The sequence below is a fragment of the Ranitomeya imitator genome, chromosome 1 (assembly GCF_032444005.1).
Source record: "Ranitomeya imitator isolate aRanImi1 chromosome 1, aRanImi1.pri, whole genome shotgun sequence".
In the NCBI taxonomy this organism is placed as follows: domain Eukaryota; kingdom Metazoa; phylum Chordata; class Amphibia; order Anura; family Dendrobatidae; genus Ranitomeya; species Ranitomeya imitator.
Window position 1 is genome coordinate 362,434,796 of NC_091282.1, and position 24,177 is coordinate 362,458,972.

Below are 24,177 nucleotides of genomic sequence, written 5' to 3' on the forward strand. Positions count from 1 at the left end.
GACGATGGGCCCCAAAAGAAGCAAGCACTTTACCCAAGGCCGCTTCTCCCTGCTGTCACCGACACAGTCTCCCTGCCGTGTGGTGCTTCCAGTATCCTAAATAGACCGAGGTAGGGGACCCCCACTACCTGAATCGGTCTGTCAGGACTGGGATATCTTCTTTTCTTCGACCTTCTTCTCAAAGCCTGCCTGAAGAGGTTCCCCTTGTCAGGGACAGGAAACCAACTGATGCGGGAGAGAGGTGCCGCCCTTTTAGGTCTGTAGGTTTCCTGTCCCTGAAGGGCGGATCCTCTCTCTCGTGGTGCTGTCATGGCGACTGAATAAAGAATCGTAGCTTTCTCTGTTGTAGATCTTGCAGAGCTCGGTTGTTGAGCTGCGTATAACCCACCAATACCACAGCTTTCTGTATACATTCTGTAGTGAGGGCGGATAACCAGTGCTGGGGGTGTGGTTGGACTAGGAGGCACAAGGCCAGTTGTCCTGGAATGATAATCTCCTACCGATAAAACATTGATTGTATAAAAGCAAAAAGAGCCCAGTAAGTGATACATCCCTGGAATCAGGATCTCTTCTCCTACATTATGGTCTTTTCAGGTTACATAGCAGAAAACTTGTGACAGACCTGAGTGAGGACTTGCTTTTTTCATTGATTGAGCTGAAGTTGAAACTTTTATTGGGAACATTTTATATAACGTTTGGGATCACAGTTATCTGGCGCTCTATGCTGAGCACTTACTTTGGGGTTTCCATCTAAATCTTTGAGTGACGCGATTCAGATGAAACCCCCGATGGATCCATTCACCATAATAAGGCAGCAGATTTACTTTGGACTCAGTTTGTTCAGCGGTGCCTTCCTTTTCAGAAGTGCACAAAACTGTGGCCGACGGCACTTTTATGCAAACCTAAAAAGGACACCGCCGGATCACAGGTCCTATGGCATCCACAGTGCCCCCATCTGCCTCATTATAGGGAATCTTCCGCTGGGGGTTTCGTCTCAAATCACATATTTCAGAGATTTACATGGAAACCCCCAGTGTAAGCGCAGAATAAATGTGTGCAGAGCTTTACTGCGATCTTTGGGAGGCAGAATTGAAAATATAAAAAAATAAATAAAAATATATATCTATCTACAGCAGGTGAAGAATTGGTTTTATTTATTTTTATGCCGTTCCTCATTGAGTACAAGTGATTAGGCGACTTTATTCTTTGGGTCGGTGCGATTACAGCGATACCAGATTTATATCGGGTTTTTAGGTTTGGCTGCAGTCACATACTAAAATATGCTTTTTATTGCATCACCATATTTTGAGAGGTATAGTTTTTCCATATTTTGGACCACAGAGTCATGTGATGGCTTGTTTTTAGCGGGACGAGTTGATGTTTTTGTTGGTACCATTTTAAAGGCACATGACTTTATCGCTTTCTATTCCGACTTTTGATGCCGTTCCGTGTGTGGTAAAATAAGGCAGTTTTATTCTTCTGGTCAGTACGATCAGAGATACCACATTTACAGTGAGTACAGAAAGAATTAATTTCCCCTCTAAATTTTTCATTGTTTCATTGCAGCCATTTGGTAAATTCGAAAAAAAGTTCATTTTTTTTCTCATTAATGTCTACTCTGCACCCCATCTTGACTGAACAAAAACAGAAATGTAGTAATTTTTACAAATTTATTAAAAAAAGACAGAAATATGACAGTCATAAGTATTCAGACCCTTTGCTCAGTGTTGAGTAGAAGCACCCTTTTGAGCTAGTACCGCCATGAGTCTTCTTGGGAATGATGTAACAAGTTTTTCACACCTGGATTTGGGGATCCTCTGCCATTCTTCCTTACAGATCCTCTCCAGTTCCATCAGGTTGGATGGTGAACGTTGGTAGACAGCCATTTTCAGGTCTCTCCAGAGATTGGGTTTCGGTCAGGGCATTGGCTGGGCCAGTCAAGAATGGTCACAGAGTTGTTCTGAAGCCACTCCTTTGTTATTTTAGCTGTGTGCTTAGGGTCATTGTCTTGTTGGAAGGTAAACCTTCGGCTAAGTCAGTGGTCCAGAGCACTCTGGAATAGGTTTTCATCCAGGATAGCTCTGTACTTGGCCACATTCATGTTTCCTTCAATGACAACAAGTCGTCCTGTCCCTGCAGCTGAAAAACACCACCATAGCATGATGCTGCCACCACCATGCTTCACTGTTGGGATTGTATTGGGCAGGTGATGAGCAATGCCTGGTTTTCTCCACACATACCGCTTAGAATTATCACCAAAAAGGTCCATTTTCGTCTCAGACAAGAGAATCTTATTTCTCATAGTTTGGTAGTCCTTCATGTGTTTTTTTTTTAGAAAACTATGTGGGCTTTCATATGTCTTGCACTGAGGAGAGGCTTCCGTTGGGCCACTCTGCCATAAAAGGCCAGACTGGGGGAGGGCTGCAGTGACAGTTGACTTTGTGGAACTTTCTCTCTTCTCCATCTCTGGAGCTTTGCCACAGCGATCTTGGGGTTCTTCTTTACCTCTCCCACCAAGGCTCATGGGGGGAGGGGGGGTGCACAGGGGGTGGAGACCTGGATCTTGATTTTACACACGATTATTCATATCTTCTCTACAGCAAACGCTGCTGCAGGGAAGATATGAATGGCGGCTTCAGCACCAGTGGGAGGGGGGGGGGGGGCAGCAGCGCTTACAGTAGCGCCGTCTCCTGGACTGCACACGGACAACGTCCGTGTGCGGTACGTGTTTTACACGGACCCATTGACTTTAATGGGTCCGTGTGATCCGTGCGCACCCACGAACACTGACATGTCTCAGTGTTTGGCACACGGAGACACGGTCCGCAAAAAAATCAATGACATCTGCACAGATGCACTGATTTCAATGTGTCTACGTGTGTCAGTGGCTCCGTTACGTGAGGAAACTGTCACCTCACATAACGGAGCCACTGACGTGTGAAACCGGCCTCAAAGAGGATCACAAGAAAATGGACTGCATGCGACTTAAATATGAGTGTCTGCGCAAAGGGTCTGAATACTTATGACAATGTGATTTCAGATTTTCTTTTTAATATAATTTGCAAAAATTACTACATTTCTGTTTTTTTTTTTTCAGTCAAGATGGGGTGCACAGTACATTAATGAGAAAATTTTTTTTTTTTTAATTTACCAAATGGCTGCAATAAAACAGTGAAAAATTTAAAGGGGTCTGAATACTTTCCGTACCCACTTTATATCTTTTTTTTATTTTTTTATGTTTTGGCTCTTTTACACACTTTTATAGAAAAAATTATTTTCGCTTTATCCTGAGAGCTATGACTTTTATTTTACCGCTGATGGAGCTGTATGGAGGCTTGTTTTTTGCAGAACAAGATGGCGTTTTCAGTGGTACCATGTTTATTTATATCTGTCTTTTTTATCTCATTTTATTCTACTTTTTGTTCGGCGGTATGATAAAAAGCAAGGCAAAAAAAAACAATGCTTTTTTTATGGTGTTCACTAAAGGGGTTATCTAGTGGGACAGTTTTATAGGTTGGGTTGTTGTGGATGTGGCGATCCAAAATATGTAATTTTTTTTCATATAAATACAATATCTTGATTAAAAAAAAAAAAATTTAAATTCGATTTTGAAAAAATGTTTTCCAATTTTTTTTTAACTTTGTCCAACTATGTGACTTAGGCTATGTGCACACAAGAAAAGAGGTGCAGAATTTTCTGCACAAAATCCGCAGCTGCAGATTTGCGGCGCTTTTTGTGCGGAATTGATGCGGATTTTCGGAAGTTTTTACCACTGCGGATTTCTATTAATGGAGGGGTGCAGAAATGCTGCAGAACTGCACAAAAGTAGTGACATGCACTTCTTTGAAATCTGCAGCATTTCTGCGTGGATTTTCCTGCACCATGTGCACAGCTTTTTTTTTTTTTTTCACATTGATTTACATTGTACTGTAAATCTCAGTGCAGTTCTGCAGCGTTTCTGCGCAGAAAAAAAATGCTGCAGATCTGCACTAAATCTGCATCGTGTGCACACAGCCTAACAATTTTTGTAGGCTGATCGGATCGCTTGTATAGTACGGTGATGCAGCAGCATCCCCATGCTCTATAAACGGTCAGTTCTGCACTGACAGACTTGCTGACCGTGCACTGCGCATGATCAAGCAACTTTCCTAGATCTGGTGACACGGATGTCGTCATAACATCGGATCACCAGGGCAACGGTGTTAAAGTGCCAGGAGCGGTGTGGGACCATTCCTGGCACTTAGCGCCGGGTGTAAGCTTTCAGAATCAGCCGACACCCGGCGGTGATGTAATAATCCGCCCCTGGTCAAATAGGCCCAGGGCACAGGGACAGATTGTTATGTTAGAAAGGTGTTAAGGCGCGAACGGCTTCTGGTTACATTACTATATCTGTAAATCATTTCACCAAAATCCGAAATGTACCAAGTTCCAACTTTATGGAATATCATTATTTTGTCACTGGGTTGCATCAAAAAATTAATAAAAGCTCTAAATGCTCTGAAAATTAAGTAATGTCCAATGTGGCCCAAAGGCCTGTTTAGGCGTTTCCCCTCTGCTGAATAAACTATACCTATGGCCAGTTTCACATATCCGTAAAACACGTATTGTGCTCACATTGCAAAATTTGGCCTGTCGGTTCTCCTGAACAAGGCCAACAAATCAATGGAACCTAGCGATCCAAAGATCAGGGCTTTGGAGTGAGGCTCTTCCTCTGCTGCATTCATTGCCTATGGTTCTTCTGAGTGTACAGCAGTCCCACGAAGAATGGAGTGAAATCCGTGCATGCATACCTGATGTTGGGAAAGCCGAGGGTCCCAGCAGGTGGACACCAAAATCTCTGCCCATGTAGAAAATGGTTCTTCTCGGCTCCATAATCGCACATTCTATTCTACCCAACAATTTCCGTCTTATCCTCCCAAAGCACAAAAGCAAAACAAGGACCGCACCTTTTGTTTCCGATCAGTATGATGACCATGTTGCTGCTGGAGTGCTGTCGAGCATCTTCCAACCATGAAGTGAGGTGGATAAAGGTTTCCCGTCTGAATATCAAAGAAAATTGGTGACAATTACACATTGAATAATGTTAGAGAAGCTAGAGATATATATCCATATGGCCAGAAAAGGAACATATCCACAGGATTGGTAATAAATGTATGATTAGTGGGGGTCCGACAGCTGGGACTACCACTGAAGAGAATTTTGGTCTAAAGGCCTCCAAGTGACTAGAATAGGGCGCAGGACAACCGCTGTTCACTCACCTTCTATGGATTGATGGAGCTAGCCCATATAAAAGGAAAGGAGCATCAGTAGTGGCAGCAAGTGATTTTACATATTAGGAGGCATTAATAAGCAAGAAATACAATTATAGCACCAGCTTAATGAAGGTAGGACAAGTAAATGGTTGCACCCACCTAGTGATATCATACACGAGCAGTGCCCCCGCAGCGCCTCGGTAATAAGACCGGGTTATAGAGCGGAAACTCTCCTGCCCTGCCTGAGATCAAGCAAAAAAGAATTACAAAAAACAAACAAACTGTAAAATGAGTCCAACAACTACACAGGAGATGGAGACAAGCGATTTCCAGTGACAACTGCATGCACAGGAAATAGAGTTCTGCCATTCTCAATCCACGACATGGGTGGAATACCACCAACTTCATGGCAGTTCTATGTTTGGCTCATAGTCCACATGGCATACTCGAATTTAAATGATAAATTATATATTTAAATCTCGACTCACCGTGTCCCATATCTGCAGCTTGATGGGCTTTCCATCAATATTAATCATTCGGGCACCAAACTCCACTCCTAAGAAAAGAAACAGTATGTTAGCAAAGGGTGGGTTCAAGGCTGAAAAAGGGTCTAATGGACTATTAACAGACCTGAGTTCTAGGGATTGTTGGAGGTCCTAGATCAGACTTCATGAGCTTATTTGCTATGCTCAGTCAATATGCCCTAAACTTCTCCGATAGGAAAACCAGGGCTGCGTAGTCGGAATAAAATGGACCGACTGACACTTGTAATAATGTAGTCCAGTAGTTCAGTGCAGGATGTGCTGTTAAGGTTTTCATAAGAATTTTGGGAAAGTCATAAAATGTACTATAAATGTCTGTTCTATCCAGAATGTAAGGATTTAGACCTTTAGTTGAGATGAATCTGTGCTGCACTTTATATACATGCCCTGAAGTGACGCAGTGCTGTGGGGTCGGAGGTTTAGGTGAGATGAATCTGTGCTGCACATTATGTACATGCTCTGTAGTGAGGCAGTGCTGTGGAGTCGGAGGTTTAGGTGAGATGAATCTGTGCTGCACTTTATATACATGCCCTAAATTGAGGCTGTGGTATGGGGTCGGAGGTTTAGGTGAGATGAATCTGTGCTGCACATTATGTACATGCTCAGTAGTGACCAGTAGGGTTGAGCGAAACGGGTCGTTCATTTTCAAAAGTCGCCGACTTTTGGCAAAGTCGGGTTTCATGAAACCCGATCCGACCCCTGTGCGTGGTCGGCCATGCGGTACGCGACTTTCGCGCCAAAGTCGCGTTTCAATGACGCGAAAAGCGCCATTTCTCAGCCAATGAAGGTAAACGCAGAGTGTGGGCAGCGTGATGACATAGGTCCTGGTCCCCACCATCTTAGAGAAGGGCATTGCAGTGATTGGCTTGCTGTCTGCGGCGTCACAGGGGCTATAAAGGGGCGTTCCCGCCGACCGCCATGTTACTGCTGCTGATCTGAGCTTAGGGAGAGGTTGCTGCCGCTTCGTCAGAAGCAGGGATAGCGTTAGGCAGGGTCCATTAACCACCAAACCGCTTGTGCTGTAGCGATTTCCACTGCCCAACACCACCTTCGGTGTGCAGGGACAGTGGAAGCTACATTTTTTTTTTTTTTTTCCCTCAGCGCTGTAGCTCATTGGGCTGCCCTAGAAGGCTCCCTGATAGCTGCATTGCTGTGTGTACGCCGCTGTGCAAACCAACTGCTTTTTTCAAAGCACAAATCCTCTTGTTCCTTCCTTTCTGCACAGCTATCTTTTTGGTTTGTGCACAAATTAAATAAAAAGTGTGTATCAGTCCACTCCTTATTGCTGCCTGCCATACCTGGCTGAGATTACTGCAGGGAGATAGTAATTGAAGGACACTCCCTGTTTTTTTTTTTTTTTTTGTGGGAGATTAAGATTGACATTTCTGCTAGAGTGCCATCCCTGTCTGTGTCATCTCTCACTCAGTGGGCCATAGAAAGCCTATTTATTTTTTTGCTTGATTTGGGTTATAAAATCTACCTGAAAAAATCACTACATCAATCAGTGGGAGAAAAATATTGGCCTCAGGGCTTGTGTGCCACTCTTGACTCCTGTGTGCATCATCACTCACTCAGTGGGCCATAGAAAGCCTATTTATTTTTTTTTTTTTTGCTTTATTTGGGATCTAAATTCTACCTGAAAAAAATCAATAAATCAATCAGTGGGAGATTAATATTGGCCTTTGGGCTTGTGTGCCAGTCCTAAGCGTGCCATCTCTCTCTCTCAGATAGTGGGCCATAGAAAGCCTATTTATTTATTTTTTTTTTAATGGGTTTATAAATTTTCCCTGGAAAAAAAAAAAAAAAGTGGGAGATTAATATTGGCCTCTGGGCTTGTGTGCCAGTCCTGAGCGTGCCATCTCTCTCACAAATAGTGGGCCATAGAAAGCCTATTTATTTTTTTTTTTTTGGTTTTATAAATTCTCCCTTAAAAAAAAAAGGGAGATTAATATTGGCCTTTGGGCTTGTGTGCCAGTCCTAAGCGTGCCATCTCTCTCTGTCTCTCAGATAGTGGGCCATAGAAAGCCTATTTATTATTTTTTTTATTGGGTTTATAAATTTTCCCTGGAACAAAAAAAAAAAAGTGGGAGATAAATATTGGCCTCTGGGCTTGTGTGCCACTCCTGACTCCTGTGTGCGTCATCTCTCACTCAGTGGGCCATAGAAAGCCTTTTTTTGTTTTATTTGTTTTCTAAATTCTCCCTGAAAAAATCATTTTATTTTCTTTGGCTTCTAAATTCTTCCTCAAAAAATCATTTTATTCTATTTTTTTTTTTCCTAAAGTCTCCCTGAAAAAAAAAAAAAAAAAAAAACAAATCAGTGGGAGATTAATATTGCTCTTTCTGCTTGTGTGCCAGTCTTGACTCCTGGGTGTGCCATCTCTCTCTCTCTCTCCAATTGTGGGCCATAGAAAGCCTATTATTTTTTTTAGCTTGATTTGGGTTCCAAAATCTACCTGAAAAAAATAACTACATCAATCAGTGGGAGATAAATATTGGCCTCTGGGCTTGTGTGCCACTCCTGACTCCTGTGTGCGTCATCTCTCACTCAGTGGGCCATAGAAAGCCTTTTTTTGTTTTATTTGTTTTCTAAATTCTCCCTGAAAAAATCATTTTATTTTATTTGGTTTCTAAATTCTTCCTGAAAAAATCATTTTATTCTATTATTTGTTTTTCCTAAAGTCTCCCTGAAAAAAAAAAAAATCAAATCAGTGGGAGATTAATATTTACATTTGTGCTTCAGTGACAGTCCTGCGTGTGTGGCATCTCTCTCATTTGTTGCCACCAACAACAGAGTGTGTAACATTGTGCCTGATTTTCGTTGTGGTCTCACTCACCTGTAAGGCTATATTCACACTTAGCGGTTTTTACCGCGGAACCGCCGCGATTTTGATGCTGCGGGTCCGCAGCAGTTTCCATAGCGTTTACAGTAACATGTAAACCCTATGGAAACCGCAAACCGCTGTGCACATGCTGCGGGAAAAACCGCGCGGGAACGCAGCGGTTTACAACCCGCAGCATGTCACTTCTTTGTGCAGAATCGCTGCGATTCTGCACCCATAGGAATACATTGAACCGCTTACTTCCCGCATGGGGCTGTGCCCACGTTGCGGGAAGTAAGCGGATAATGTGCGGGTGGTATAACCATATTTGGGGTTAAAAAATAAAAAATCTGGTTATACTCACCCTCTGATGTCCGGAGCTCCTGGGCGCTGCACGCGGCCGTCCGGTCAGAGTTGCTGTGCGACCAGGACCTGCGCTGACGTCGCGGTCACATGATCGTGACGTCACGAAGGGTCCTTCTCCCACAGCATCTTTGGAACCGGAACGCCGGGTGCAGCGCCCAGGAGCTCCGGACATCAGAGGGTGAGTATAACCAATTTTTATTATTTTTAACATTACTATTGATGCTGCATATTGCTGCATATGCAGCATCAATAGTATAGGCGGAAACCCGCAGCGGAAAACGCGGAACAAACCGCAATAAATCTGCAGGGAGAACCGCAGTTGTTTTGCCCTGCAGATTTATCAAATCTGCTGCGGGAGAACCCGCAGGGACCCGACGCAAGGTGTGCACATAGCCTAAAGGGGTAGCTAAATCATACTGAAGTTATAGCTCACCGTGTAATTTGTGTGACAGCAACAAATACTGTTAGTTTGTTTACGTTTTTAAAACAATGAGGAAGTATGGTGGAAGAGGTCGTGGCCGGGGGCGTTCATTGTCAGCTGGTAATGAGGGTAGTGGTAGTGGTGGAGCATCAGCTGGTCGTGGGAAAAAAAATATTGCACCTAAGTCTGGAGCTGTGGAGCCAGGTTCGTCTGGCTACACAAGGCCTCGAACGCTCCCTTTTCTGGGAGTAGGAAAACCGCTTTTAAAGCCGGAGCAGCAAGAGCAAGTTTTGGCTTATCTTGCTGACTCAGCCTCTAGCTCTTTTGCCTCCTCTCGTGAAACTGGTAAATGTCAAAGCAGCGCGTCGTTAGTGGATGTTCACGGTCAGGGACAAGTCGCTTCCTTGTCCTCTTCAGCAAAAACAACAACAGAGAAGAATGCAGCAGGCGACACAACGGGTTACTCCATGGAGCTCTTTACACATACCGTCCCTGGCTTAGAAAGTGAAGCAGTTAACAGTCCATGCCCATTACAAGTTGAATCTGACATGGAGTGCACTGATGCACAGCCACAGCCAGACTACTATGCTGGTCCTTTGACTCAGACCACAACATTGCCCTCGCAGGGTGCTGATCAAGAATCAGACCCTGATGAGACTATGTTGCCCCATCACGAACGCTATACCACCGACCGACACGGTGACACAGACGAAGTTGCACACGAGCTACAAGAAGAGGTAATAGATGACCCAGTTCTTGACCCCGATTGGCAGCCATTGGGGGAACAGGGTGCAGGCGGCAGCAGTTCTGAAGCGGAGGAGGAGGGGCCGCAGCAGGCATCAACATCGCAACAGGTTCCATCTGCCGGGCCCGTATCTTGCCCAAAACGCGTGGCAAAGCCAAAACCTGTTGGAGGACAGCGTGGCCATCCGGTTAAAGCTCAGTCTGCAATGCCTGAAAAGGTATCCGATGCTAGAAAGAGTGCAGTCTGGCATTTTTTTAAACAACATCCAATTGATCAGCGCAAAGTCATCTGTCAAAAATGTTCAACTACCTTAAGCAGAGGACAGAATCTGAAAAGTCTCAATACAAGTTGCATGCATAGACATTTAACCACCATGCATTTGCAAGCCTGGACTAACTACCAAACGTCCCTTAAGGTTGTAGCACCCTCGGCCAATGAAGCTAGTCAGCAACGCAACATCCCTTCCGGCAGTGTAGGGCCACCATTTTCCGCACCACCTGCAGTATCTGTGCAGGTTTCTTTGCCAGGCCAAAGCAGTCAGGGTCAGGGAATCACCAGTTTCGTAGTAGGAAACACTGCATCTAGGGCACCGGTGGCAACAATACCATCTCCCACCGTCTCTCAGTCTGCCATGTCCACCGGCACCCCCGCTAGTTCCACGATCTCCAGCTCTCCAGTCCAGCTCACCCTACATGAGACTATGGTTAGAAAAAGGAAGTACTTAGCCTCGCATCCGCGTACACAGGGTTTGAACGCACACATAGCTAGACTAATCTCGTTAGAGATGATGCCCTACCGGTTAGTTGAAAGCGAAGCTTTCAAAGCCCTGATGGACTACGCTGTACCACGCTACGAGCTACCCAGTCGACACTTTTTTTCCAGAAAAGCCATCCCAGCCCTCCACCAGCATGTTAAAGAGCGCATCGTCCATGCACTCAGGCAATCTGTGAGCACAAAGGTGCACCCGACAACAGATGCATGGACCAGTAGGCATGGCCAGGGACGTTACGTGTCCATCACGGCACACTGGGTAAATGTGGTGGATGCAGGGTCCACAGGGGACAGTTCTGCCTAGCCCACGGTCTAGGAAACAATTGGCTGTAGCCGTTCGCACCCCCTCCTCCTCCTCTTCGTCCTCCTGCAGAAGCGAGAGCTCGTCCACAGACCGCAGTCGCACAACCACTCCATCCGCAGCTGCCACTGTTGCACACCAGGTCTCCCATTATGGGGCAGCTACTGGCAAACGTCAGCAGGCTGTATTGGCTATGAAGTGTTTGGGCGACAACAGACACACCGCGGAAGTTCTGTCCGAGTTCTTGCAGAAAGAAACGCAGTCATGGCTGGGCACTGTAGATCTTGAGGCAGGCAAGGTAGTGAGTGATAACGGAAGGAATTTCATGGCTGCCATCTCCCTTTCCCAACTGAAACACATTCCTTGCCTGGCTCACACCTTAAACCTGGTGGTGCAGTGCTTCCTGAAAAGTTATCCGGGGTTATCCGACCTGCTCCTCAAAGTGCGTGGACTTTGCTCACATATCCGCCGTTCGCCCGTACACTCCAGCCGTATGCAGACCTATCAGCGTTCTTTGAACCTTCCCCAGCATCGCCTAATCATAGACGTTGCAACAAGGTGGAACTCAACACTGCACATGCTTCAGAGACTGTGTGAACAGAGGCGGGCTGTTATGTTTTTGTGGGAGGATACACATACACGGGCAGGCAGTAGGATGGCAGACATGGAGTTGTCAGGTGTGCAGTGGTCGAAGATTCAAGACATGTGTCAAGTCCTTCAGTGTTTTGAGGAATGCACACGGCTGGTTAGTGCAGACAACGCCATAATAAGCATGAGCATCCCCCTAATGCGTCTGCTGATGCAAAGTTTGACGCACATAAAGGATCAGGTGTCTGCAGCTGAGGAAGAGGAAAGCCTTGATGACAGTCAGCCATTGTCTGGCCAGGGCAGTGTACAGGACGAGGTAGCGGGCGAAGAGGAGGAGGAGGACGACGAGGAGGATGATGGGGATGATTATATTTTTAATGAGGAAGCTTTTCCGGGGTCACTGGAAATTGGTGGCGCGGCAAGGCCGGGTTCTGGTTTTTTGAGGGACACAAGTGACGTGGATTTGCCTGAAACTGCCCCTCAACCAAGCACAACCGCAGATTTGAGAACTGGAACTTTGGCCCACATGGCGGATTATGCCTTACGTATCCTCAAAAGGGACACACGCATAACTAAAATGATGAATGATGACGATTACTGGTTGGCCTGCCTCCTTGATCCTCGCTATAAAGGCAAATTGCAAAATATAATGCCACATGAGAACTTGGAACTAATATTAGCAACCAAACAATCAACTCTTGTTGACCGTTTGCTTCTGGCATTCCCTGCACACAGCGCCCGTGATCGTTCTCACACGAGCTGCAGGGGCCAGCAGACCAGAGGAGTTAGAGGGGCAGAAATCAGAAGTGGCGTAGGCCAGAGGGGTTTTCTGACCAGGTTGTGGAGTGATTTTGCTATGACCGCAGACAGGACAGGTACTGCAGCATCAATTCAAAGTGACAGGAGACATCATTTGTCCAGTATGGTTACAAACTATTTTTCATCCCTTATCGATGTTCTCCCTCAACCGTCATTCCCATTTGATTACTGGGCATCAAAATTAGACACCTGGCCAGAATTGGCAGAATATGCATTGCAGGAGCTTGCTTGCCCGGCAGCTAGTGTCCTATCAGAAAGAGTATTCAGTGCTGCAGGTTCAATACTAACAGAAAAAAGGACTCGTCTGGCTACCCAAAATGTAGATGATCTAACCTTCATTAAAATGAACCACAACTGGATTTCGAAATCTTTTGCCCCACCTTGCCCGGCTGACACCTAGCTTTCCTATGAAAAGGTCTTGCCTGTGGACTATTCTGAATGCCTTTTCCAATCTCGTAATTTTCTGCACCTGATTGTCCAGCATACGACATGTTTACACCTCACTAAATGGCCAAACTCCCCACACGGGGCCGTGGTATCGACACTTGGCGACAGCACCCGTGAGAGTGCAGTTTGTCTGAAGAGGTGGGTGAGCCCGCTTTTGGTCGACGGCACTGCCACTGGGTCCCTCCTAGTACAATAAAGTGTCTCTGGCGGTGGTCGTGCGCACCCAACGTCAGACACACCATTGTAATATGAGGGGCCCTGGGCCTGTACCGCTGGACACAAGACAGTTTCCCCCCACCCCAGCTCAAACAGTGCTCTACCACTTGCAAAATTATCTCACAGCTCCACCAATGTTTAGTCTATGCGCTGACATCCTTCAATGCCTGCCACTGACAATACCATTGTATTGACATTTTTGTTATGTTAGGCCTTCGATGCCTGTCTGTGGTCACTCCTTCCACTAGGCCTCCACTGACCACACCACTGCTGCCCGTGTACCCCTGTAACCAATTTAAAATTGCCTACAGCCATGTGTTATTATTTTAGGCCTTCGATGCCTGTCTGCGGTTACTCCTTCCACTAGGCCTCCACTGACCACACCACTGCTGCCCGTGTACCCCTGCAACCAATTTAAAATTGCCTACAGCCATGTGTTATTATTTTAGGCCTTCGATGCCCGTCTGCGGTTACTCCTTCCACTAGGCCTCCACTGACCACACCACTGCTGCCCGTGTACCCCTGGAACCAACATCAGAAAATATAAAAATAAGTATTTTGCTTATAAAAAAGAAAATACTGGAGAGATATCAAATGCAGACATTTTAACATTAAAAACAAACACATACAACAAAAATCTGGTACAGTACTAAAAATGGCCACCAGCTACAATAACTTTCTCCTGCAAGTAGTTAACTGAAAGGTTTTTTCAATTTTAAACACAGATATGGCATCCACCGAGTGTTGTCCTGTCGCGTCTTCTTTATATTATTGCCAAGAAGATGCAAAACAATGAAAATAATAAAATCATTATTTACCAAAAAAATAGAGTAAGTCAAAACCACATTGCAAATAAACATTCATTACAAATAAAGAAGCAGGGCGCGTCCGAGGGTGAGTATATACCTAATAAGAATATAATCACCCTCGGACGCGCCCTGCTTCTTTCCGACAGCCTTCCTTCCTAAGAATCAGCCCTTCCGTGGTGTAGAGAGAGGGTTTGTTACACTCCAAGGTGTTCCCCAGGTTGCCTTTCCTGAGCTTCGATCTTCCGGCTCTCGTTTAGTAGTTGTTGGAAACTACGCTGCATTAGGCCTACAAATTGGGTATGGGGTGTAGAGAGATGGTGTGTTCCACTCCAAGGTGTTCTCCAGGTTGCCTTTCCTGAACTTCCAGGCTCTCATTAAATTGTGGTTAAACGGAACAACTGCATTTGGCCTACTAGTTGGGTTGGGGCCTACTATCGGTGTCTGCCACTCCTTGCTGTTCTCCTCCACTGAACAAAGCTGTGCCGCCTGTTTACTACTGTTGCCAATTTTGAACTGCATTTCGACTACTTACTGATTTGGGCCTACTCTCTGTGTCAGCCTCTCATTCCAGTTGTCCTCCACTGCAATGCCCCCTGATTAGTCCTGTGTTACCAATTTTGAACTGCATTTAGCCCACTTTATTCTTTGGGCCTATATCTGTGTTTCCTCCTCATCCTGCCCATTGCCCAGCCAGTGATAGATGAGTCTGCTGGTACATTGACGCATAACGCAACATTCCCCATGCACGCTACACTGCAAGATTGTGACCCTGCTGAAAGTCAGGTCCCCCTTCCCGCATACCATACCACCTTACACGGGGACAAACAGGAAGGTGCAGATTAAAGTGCAGGTTCCTTCATCAGGTGGGGGGAGGAATACTAGTTGGCGACGTCACTGGCACAGGGCCTCTCATGGTACGCAAAAGTGTTGCTGCCGGTGGGAGGCGCCCCCGCCGTGCAAACACACCGCTGTACTTTGAGGGGCCCTGTGCCAGTGCCAATGCCAACGAGTGGGCCCCCCCTGCTTGCTCAGGTTCACAGCACTTGCAAAGTTGAAATACTTACCTCTCCCTGCTCCACTGCCGTGACGTGGTCCAGATTTCCTGGGCCCACTAATTACTTGAACCAGCCCTACCCACCACAACTTTAGCCAAATGACCCCCAATTTCAAATGGCTTCCAATTATTATAAGGTAAATTACGCTTGACAAGCTTCATTAAGAAGAATGGATGGTTTTGACATTTAAATGTGCACTCTAGGTGTTTTCCTGGCCCCCACTCACTGCCGACTATGCTGCCCCATTGACTTGCATTGGGTTTCGTGTTTCGGTCGATCCCGACTTTACGTCATAATCGGCCGATTTCACTCGACCCGACTTTTGAGATAGTCGGGTTTCGCGAAACCCGGCTCGACTCTAAAAAGGTCAAGGTCGCTCAACTCTAGTGACCAGTGCTGTGGGGTCGGAGGTTTAGGCGAGATGAATCTGTGCTGCACTTTATGTACATGCTCAGTAGTGACCAGTGCTGTGGGGTCGGAGGTTTAGGCGAGATGAATCTGTGCTGCACTTTATGTACATGCTCAGTAGTGACCAGTGCTGTGGGGTTGGAGTTTTAGATGAGATGAATCTGTGCTGCACTTTATGTACATACTTAGTAGTGATCAGTGTTGTGGGGTCGAGAGTCAGGGAAATTGAGGAGTCGGAGGTTTGGCTTACTGACTCTACAGCCCTAAGGTAAACTCTTAGGGTATGTGCACACGTCAGGATTTCTTGCAGAAATTTTCCTGACAAAAACCCGGACATTTCTGCCAGAAATCCGCATGCGTTTTTACCGCGTTTTTGGTGCGTTTTTTCCCAAATGCATAGAACTGCGGGAAAAAACGCAGAAAATCCGCAAAAATAATGAACATGCTCATTTTTTTACTGCGATGCGTTTTTTTCGCGGAAAAAAAAAAACGCATCCATGCGCACAAAACATGCAGAATGCATTCTAAATGATAGAATGCATAATGTATGCGTTTTTAATGAGTTTTTATAGCGTTTTTAGCGCGAAAAAAACGCGAAAAAACCTGTACATGTGCACATAGCCTTAAACTCTCATAAAGAATGGAAGCGCCCAATACAAATATCAGATCCATGTGAAATAGCAGTTAACAAAGCCATGGTACTAGCAATATTGAATGTGTGAATGTTCTAGAAGCAGATCAGACAAGACTGAAGTCTGCTACAATTAGCTCATACACATCAGTGAGATATACAGAAAGGCAGACAGGAAATGAGAAGTTTCACCTATTGTCAAATCGTGAACCGGCTGAAATCTCTTATCCGTAAACTGCAGCAGTAAACAGGATTTTCCTACTCCTGCAAAACATTAAATAAAAATATCCATCAGTTATTGGCAACACTTTAAAAAAAAAAAAAAAAACCTATAGTAGCAGACTCCTTTTTCTATTTATTCTGAGAGAAGCATGATATAGTGGCAGAGACCCCAATTCCAGCGATAGCATGCAGCCAAGTAAGCCCTGTGTAGCCCACCCCCAACACAAAGTGGCAGTTTTCTGTGAACACTGTACATTAATAGAAAGTTGCTAGTCAGTGCTGGGGGCATATTTGGACTAAGAGGCATGACACACTTATTTAGTCTAGTGATAATCTCCTGCTGAGAAAACACACTTTATTGAAAGAGCAACATCCAGCTCAGTAAGCGATACATATTTGGGATTAGGCTCTCTGCCCCTACATCATGCTGCTCTCGGATTGCAAAGCCTGCTGACAGATTCATCTTAAGATAGGTACAACATTTTCATTCATTGATATTACCGTAGGTTTTCGCCTATAAAACCGAAAATCCGTTACAGGTTGAATGTCCAGTATGATGTCAGGCAATAAAACTAATCAATGGAGGGTTTTGTTTTTTTATTATTAAAGAGGATATACTGAGGTAAATTTTGCAATGCATCTTTTCTTTAGTTTAACTATGGTCCATACAATCAGATATGAGGCTATGTATCCAACGGCTGTCCCCCCACACCAAGGGTACGGTGTTGGCAGCTGCAGCATGGCCAACTCGCTTCAAGCAATGCTGCTACTTACGGTAGTTATGACCAAGACAAGACAGCCATGATTCTTTTACTGCTGAGACGATGGCTTTTTTTTTTATACATATATATTGAGAATTTGAACCACACGGTTATAGAAATCTTATATTGATCTTTAATAGCTTAATGTAATAGAATCTTCTATAAAGTCTATATTCATTATTTTGCTGACGTAAGATTTTCTTGTTTGCTGATGTATTTTTCCGGAATGTCTGTGTGGGATGTTCAAGGTCGGGAAATATGCTTACAAGACATGTGAATGGTTTATTAAAACAATGTACTCATTGAAAATATAATTAATGTAACTTGTGAGGAAAGGTTTCTCTTGTAGCAATAGAATGGTTTCAAATGTATGTAACTTGTATAACAGTGTCCTTCAATGTGGATTATAAAAATAGATGTAGCCCCAGAAGCGGGAGACACTCTGCCTTATCCTTTCTGAGGTGATTTTTTTGAGCCGTCGCCTCATATGAGAAACTAGCTGTTTCCAGCCAGCTAACGCTCGGCACGCTCTTTGCTATCTAATTAACGCTGCTGGTGATTAAACTAAAGTAAATAATAACAACATTCAATAGCGCTTACGCAGGTGGTAAATTAACTTAAAATGAAGTTAATAATAATCATTAAAATTCTGAATAATACTAATACATTTTATTCACAGTGTAAAATCAAAAGCAAACTGGATTCAGTAAGATGTACGTTTTTTATTCATTCCAGCATCTAAACAAATTTCAAAACGAAACAAATTAAGTTAAAAATTCTCTGTAAACACAATTACCGTATATACTCGAGTATAAGCCGAGATTTTCAGCCCAAATTTTTGGGCTGAAAGTGCCCCTCTCGGCTTATACTCTAGTCACGGTCAGCGGCAGGTGAGGAGGAGAGGTCTGAAGCATACTCACCTAGTCCCGGCGGTCCTGACGCTCCCCCTGCCGTCACACTGTCATCGGGTGCCGCAGCTCTTCCCCTGTTCAGCTGTCACGTGGGACCGCTCATTAAACTTATGAATATGGACTCCACTCCCATAGGGGTGGAGCCGCATATTAATTTCTCTAATCAGCGGTAACGGTGACCGCTGATAGAGGAAGAAGCTGCGGCACCTGAAGACAGTGTGACGGGCAGGGGGAGCGTCAGGAGCGCCGGGAGCAGGTAAGTATGTTATATTTACCTGTCCACGATCCACACGCCGGGCGCCGCTCCATCTTCCCGGCGTCTCTCCATCTTCCATGTTCAGGTCAGAGGGCGCGATGATGCATTTAGTGTGCGCGGCGCCCTCTGCCTGATCAGTCAGTGCGGAGAGACGTCGGGACGGGACGCTGGGAGCTGCAAGCAAGAGAGGTGAGTATGGCGTTTTTTTTTTTTTATTGCAGCAGCAGCGTTATATATGGCACAGATTTATGTGGAGCATCTATGGGGCCATAATGAACGGTGCAGAGCATTATATATGGCACAGCTTTCTATGGAGCATCTATAGGGCCATAATGAACGGTGCAGAGCATTCTATATGGGGGACAGCTTTCTATGGAGCATCTATGGGGCCATAATGAACGGTGCAGAGCATTAACCCCTTTCTGACCTTGGACGGGATAGTACGTCCAAGGTCAGATCCCCTGCTTTGATGCAGGGCTCCGCGGTGAGCCCGCACCAAAGCCGGGACATGTCAGCTGTTTTGAACAGCTGACATGTGCCCGTAATAGGCGCGGGCAGAATCGCGATCTGCCCGCACCTATTAACTAGTTAAATGCCGCTGTCAAACGCAGACAGCGGCATTTAACTACCGCTTCCGGCTGGGCGGCCAGAAATGACATCATTGCCGACCCCCGTCACATGATCGGGGGTCGGCGATGCGTCTCCATTGTAACCATAGAGGTCCTTGAGACCTCTATGGTTACTGATCGCCGGTGGCTGTGAGTGCCACCCTGTGGTCGGCGCTCACAGCACACCTGCATTTCTGCTACATAGCAGCGATCAGCAGATCGCTGCTATGTAGCAGAGGCGATCGGGTTGTGCCTGCTTCTAGCCTCCCATGGAGGCTATTGAAGCATGGCAAAAGTAAAAAAAAAAAAAAAGTTGAAAAAAATGTAAAAAAAAATTAAAAAAAAAAATATAAAAGTTTAAATCACCCCCCTTTCGCCCCAATCAAAATAAATCAATAAAAAAAAAAAAATCAAATCTACACATATTTGGTATTGCCGCGCTCAGAATCGCCCGATCTATCAATTAAAAAAAAAGCATTAACCTGATCGCTAAACAGCGTAGCGGGAAAAAAATTCGAAACATCAGAATTACGTTTTTTTGGTCGCCGTGACATTGCATTAAAATGCAATAACGGGCGATCAAAAGAACGTATCTGCACCGAAATGCTATCATTAAAAACGTCATCTCGGCACGCAAAAAATAAGCCCTCAACCGACCCCAGATCACGAAAAATGGAGATGCTACCAGTATCGGAAGATGGCGCAATTTTTATTTATTTATTTTTTTTTTAGCAAAGTTTGGAATTTTTTTTCACCACTTAGATAAAAAATAACCTAGACATGTTAGGTGTCTACGAACTTGTACTGACCTGGAGAATCATAATGTCAAGTCAGTTTTAGCATTTAGTGAACCTAGCAAAAAAGCCAAACAAAAAACAAGTGTGGGACTGCACTTTTTTTGCAATTTCACCGCACTTGGAATTTTTTTCCCGCTTTCTAGTACACGACATGCTAAAACCAATGATGTCGTTCAAAAGTACAACTCGTCCCGCAAAAAATAAGCCCTCACATGGCCAAATTGACAGAAAAATAAAAAAGTTATGGCTCTGGGAAGGAGGGGAGTGAAAAACGAACACGGAAAAATGAAAAATCCCACGGTCATGAAGGGGTTAAATGTGGCACAGCTTTGTATGGAGCATCTATGGGGCCATAACGAACGGTGCAGAGCATTATATATGGCACAGCTTTATATGGAGCATCTATGGGGCAATAATGAATGGTATGGAGCATCTATTTTTATTTTTGAAATTCACCGGTAGCTGCTGCATTTTCCACCATAGGCTTATACTCGAGTCAATAAGTTTTCCCAGTTTTTTGTGGCAAAATTAGGGGGAGGGGGGGGCTTATATTCGGGTCGGCTTATACTCGAGTATATACAGTAAATGTATAGTCATTTTCAAAGATCTTTCCTTGACTTCTACCAGGTACAATTTGAACTGAAAGACCTTTACAACTTGTTACTCTAGAGAATGCGGTGTATAATTGACCATGTGTGAATACAGGATCAGGTAGGAGAACGCCAATCTTATCGAATGTTTGTCCTTGCGATTTTGTAATGGTCATGGAATAAGCCAGACGAAGTGGGAACTGTTTTCTTGTTAACTTAAACGGGATATCACAATTTTCGCTAGTGTCCAATGGTATTCTGGCAATGTGCGAGGACGGAGCCTCGTGTGGTAATGTGCGAGGACGGAGCCTCGTGTGGTAATGTGCGAGGACGGAGCCTCGTGTGGTAATGTGCGAGGACGGAGCCTCGTGTGGTAATGTGCGAGGACGGAGCCTCGTGTGGTAATGTGCGAGGACGGAGCCTCGTGTGGTAATGTGCGAGGACGGAGCCTCGTGTGGTAATGTGGGGGGTGGGATTATGTGTGACGATGTGGTGGGGGGCGGGATTGTGTGTGGCAATGTAATGGGGGGGCGGGATTATGTGTGGCGATGTGGTGGGGGGCAGGATTATGTGTGGCGATGTGGTGGGGGGGGTGTTGTGAATTCTGTGGCTGAGTTCACTTCTGTGGTCACAAGTGGTATTGCAGTCTCTGGGCTTCCTCCCTCAGGTGTTTGGGTGAGCTCGTTGGCTGCCTTGCTATTTAGCTCCACCTGAGTCTGTCTTCCTTGCTCCTTGTCAATGTTCCAGTGTTGGATCTGAGCTACTGCATCTTTCCTTGGGCCTGCTGCTCTGCTAGATAAGTGCTTCTAGTTTGTTTTCTGTTTTTTCTGTCCAGCTTGTTATTATCTTTTGCTGGAAGCTCTGAGAAGCAAAGGGGTGCACCGCCGTGCTGTTAGTTCGGCACGGTGGGTCTTTTTGCCCCTTTGCGTGGTTTTCGTTTTAGGGTTTTTTGTAGACTGCATAGTTCTCTTTGCTATCCTCGCTCTGTCTAGAATATCGGGCCTCACTTTGCTGAATCTATTTCATTCCTACGTTTGTCTTTTCATCTTGCTAACAGTCATTATATGTGGGGGGCTGCCTATTCCTTTGGGGTATTTCTCTGAGGTAAGTCAGGCTTGTATTTCTATCTTCAGGCTAGTCAGCTCCTCAGGCAGTGCCGAGTTGCATAGGTAGTTGTTAGGCGCAATCCACTGCTGCTTATAGTTGTGTGAGGATAGATCAGGTACTGCAGTCTACAGAGATTCCACGTCTCAGAGCTCGTCCTATTGTTTTTGGTTATTGCCAGATCTCTGTATGTGCGCTGATTACTGCACGCTGTGTTGCCTGATTGCCAGCCATAACAGTACAAGGAGCCACACCAATGATTCCCAATAGAGGGAAAAAAGAAATCCTGACATTTTTTTTTCTTAGCTCTGTCTTCAGTCTTTTTTTTCCCCTAGACATTAGAGTGCTTCAGGACACAGCTGTGGACATGGATATTCAGGCTCTGTGCTCCTCAATGGATAATCTCGTTGTAAATGTACAAAAGATTCAAGATACTATTGATCAGAAATCGATGCTAGAACCAAGAATTCCGATTCCTGATTTGTTTTTTGGTGACAGAACTAAGTTCCTGAGCTTCAGAAATAATTGTAAGCTATTTTTGGCCTTGAAACCTCATTCTTCTGGTAATCCTATTCAACAGGTTTTGATTATTATTTCTTTTTTGCGCGGCGACCCACAGGACTGGGCGTTTTCTCTTGCACCAGGAGATTCTGCATTGAGTAATGTTGATGCATTTTTCCTGGCGCTCGGATTGCTTTACGATGAGCCTAATTCAGTGGATCAGGCTGAGAAAAATCTGCTGGCTTTATGCCAGGGTCAGGATGATGTAGAAGTATATTGTCAGAAATTTAGAAAATGGTCAGTACTCACTCTGTGGAATGAATCTGCACTAGCGGCTTTGTTCAGAAAGGGTCTCTCTGAAGCTCTTAAGGATGTAATGGTGGGATTTCCTATGCCTGCTGGTTTGAATGAGTCTATGTCCTTGGCCATTCAGATCGGTCGTCGCTTGCGCGAGCGTAAATCTGTGCACCATCTGGCGGTACTGCCTGAGAGTAAACCTGAGCCTATGCAGTGCGACAGGACTATGACTAAAGTAGAACGGCAAGAACACAGACGTCTGAACAGACTGTGTTTCTATTGTGGTGATTCTACTCATGCTATTTCTGATTGTCCTAAACGCACTAGGCGGTTCGATAGCTCTGCCGTTATTGGTACTGTACAGTCCAAATTCCTTTTGTCCATTACCTTAATGTGCTCTTTGTCATCGTATTCTGTCATGGCGTTTGTGGATTCGGGCGCTGCCCTGAATCTGATGGATTTGGATTATGCTAAACGTTGTGGATTTTTCTTGGAGCCTTTGCGGTGTCCTATTCCGTTGAGAGGAATTGATGCTACACCTTTGGCCAAGAATAAGCCTCAGTACTGGGCCCAGATGACCATGTGCATGGCTCCTGCACATCAGGAAGTTATTCGCTTTCTGGTACTGCATAATTTGCATGATGTGGTCGTGTTGGGGTTGCCATGGCTACAAACCCATAATCCAGTATTGGATTGGAACTCTATGTCGGTAACCAGCTGGGGTTGTCAGGGAGTACATGGTGATGTTCCATTTTTGTCTATTTCGTCATCCATTCCTTCTGACATCCCAGAGTTCTTGTCGGACTTTCAGGATGTATTTGAAGAGTCCAAGTCTGATGCCCTACCTCCGCATAGGAATTGTGATTGTGCTATCGATTTGATTCCTGGTAGTAAATTCCATAAGGGTCGTTTATTTAATTTGTCCGTACCTGAACACACCGCTATGCGCAGTTATGTGAAGGAGTCCCTGGAGAAGGGACATATTCGCCCATCGTCGTCACCATTGGGAGCAGGGTTCTTTTTTGTAGCCAAGAAGGATGGTTCGCTAAGACCGTGTATTGATTACCGCCTTCTTAATAAGATCACTGTTAAGTTTCAGTATCCCTTGCCATTGATTTCTGACTTGTTTGCTCGGATTAAGGGGGCTAGTTGGTTTACTAAGATTGATCTTCGTGGTGCGTATAATCTGGTGAGAATCAGGCAGGGAGATGAATGGAAAACGGCATTTAATACGCCCGAGGGTCATTTTGAGTATCTGGTGATGCCGTTCGGACTTGCCAATGCTCCATCTGTTTTTCAGTCTTTTATGCATGACATTTTCCGTGAGTATCTGGATAAATTCTTGATTGTTTACTTGGATGACATTTTGATCTTCTCAGATGATTGGGAGTCTCATGTGAAGCAAGTCAGAATGGTTTTCCAGGTACTGCGTGCTAATTCCTTGTTCGTGAAGGGATCAAAGTGTCTCTTCGGTGTGCAGAAAGTTTCATTTTTGGGGTTCATCTTTTCCCCTTCTACTATCGAGATGGATCCGGTTAAGGTTCAGGCCATCCAGGATTGGACTCAGCCGACATCTCTAAAAAGTCTGCAGAAATTCCTGGGCTTTGCTAATTTTTATCGTCGCTTCATCTGTAATTTTTCTAGCATTGCCAGACCATTGACCGATTTGACCAAGAAGGGTGCTGATTTGGTTAATTGGTCTTCTGCTGCCGTGGAAGCTTTTCAGGAGTTGAAGCGTCGTTTTTGCTGTGCCCCTGTGTTGTGTCAACCTGATGTTTCTCTTCCGTTCCAGGTCGAGGTTGATGCTTCTGAGATTGGTGCAGGGGCGGTTTTGTCACAGAGAGGTTCTGGTTGCTCAGTGTTCAAACCATGTGCTTTCTTTTCCAGGAAATTTTCTGCTGCTGAGCGTAATTATGATGTGGGCAACCGAGAGTTGCT

The 24,177-nt window shown here is 45.1% G+C and overlaps 1 protein-coding gene across 2 annotated transcripts in view; it reads right to left on the reverse strand.

Annotated features, from left to right (window-relative positions):
• Positions 1-24,177, reverse strand: part of RAB2B (RAB2B, member RAS oncogene family) — a 66,013-nt gene that overhangs the window by 18,534 nt on the left and 23,302 nt on the right. For both annotated transcript variants that reach the window (XM_069761275.1, XM_069761284.1), the window contains exons 2-5: positions 16,385-16,456; positions 5,741-5,808; positions 5,412-5,494; positions 4,947-5,039 (exon numbers count right to left, since the gene is read on the reverse strand). In XM_069761275.1, the coding sequence (XP_069617376.1) occupies positions 4,947-5,039; positions 5,412-5,494; positions 5,741-5,808; positions 16,385-16,456 (316 nt within the window). The remainder of the gene's footprint in view (positions 1-4,946; positions 5,040-5,411; positions 5,495-5,740; positions 5,809-16,384; positions 16,457-24,177) is intronic.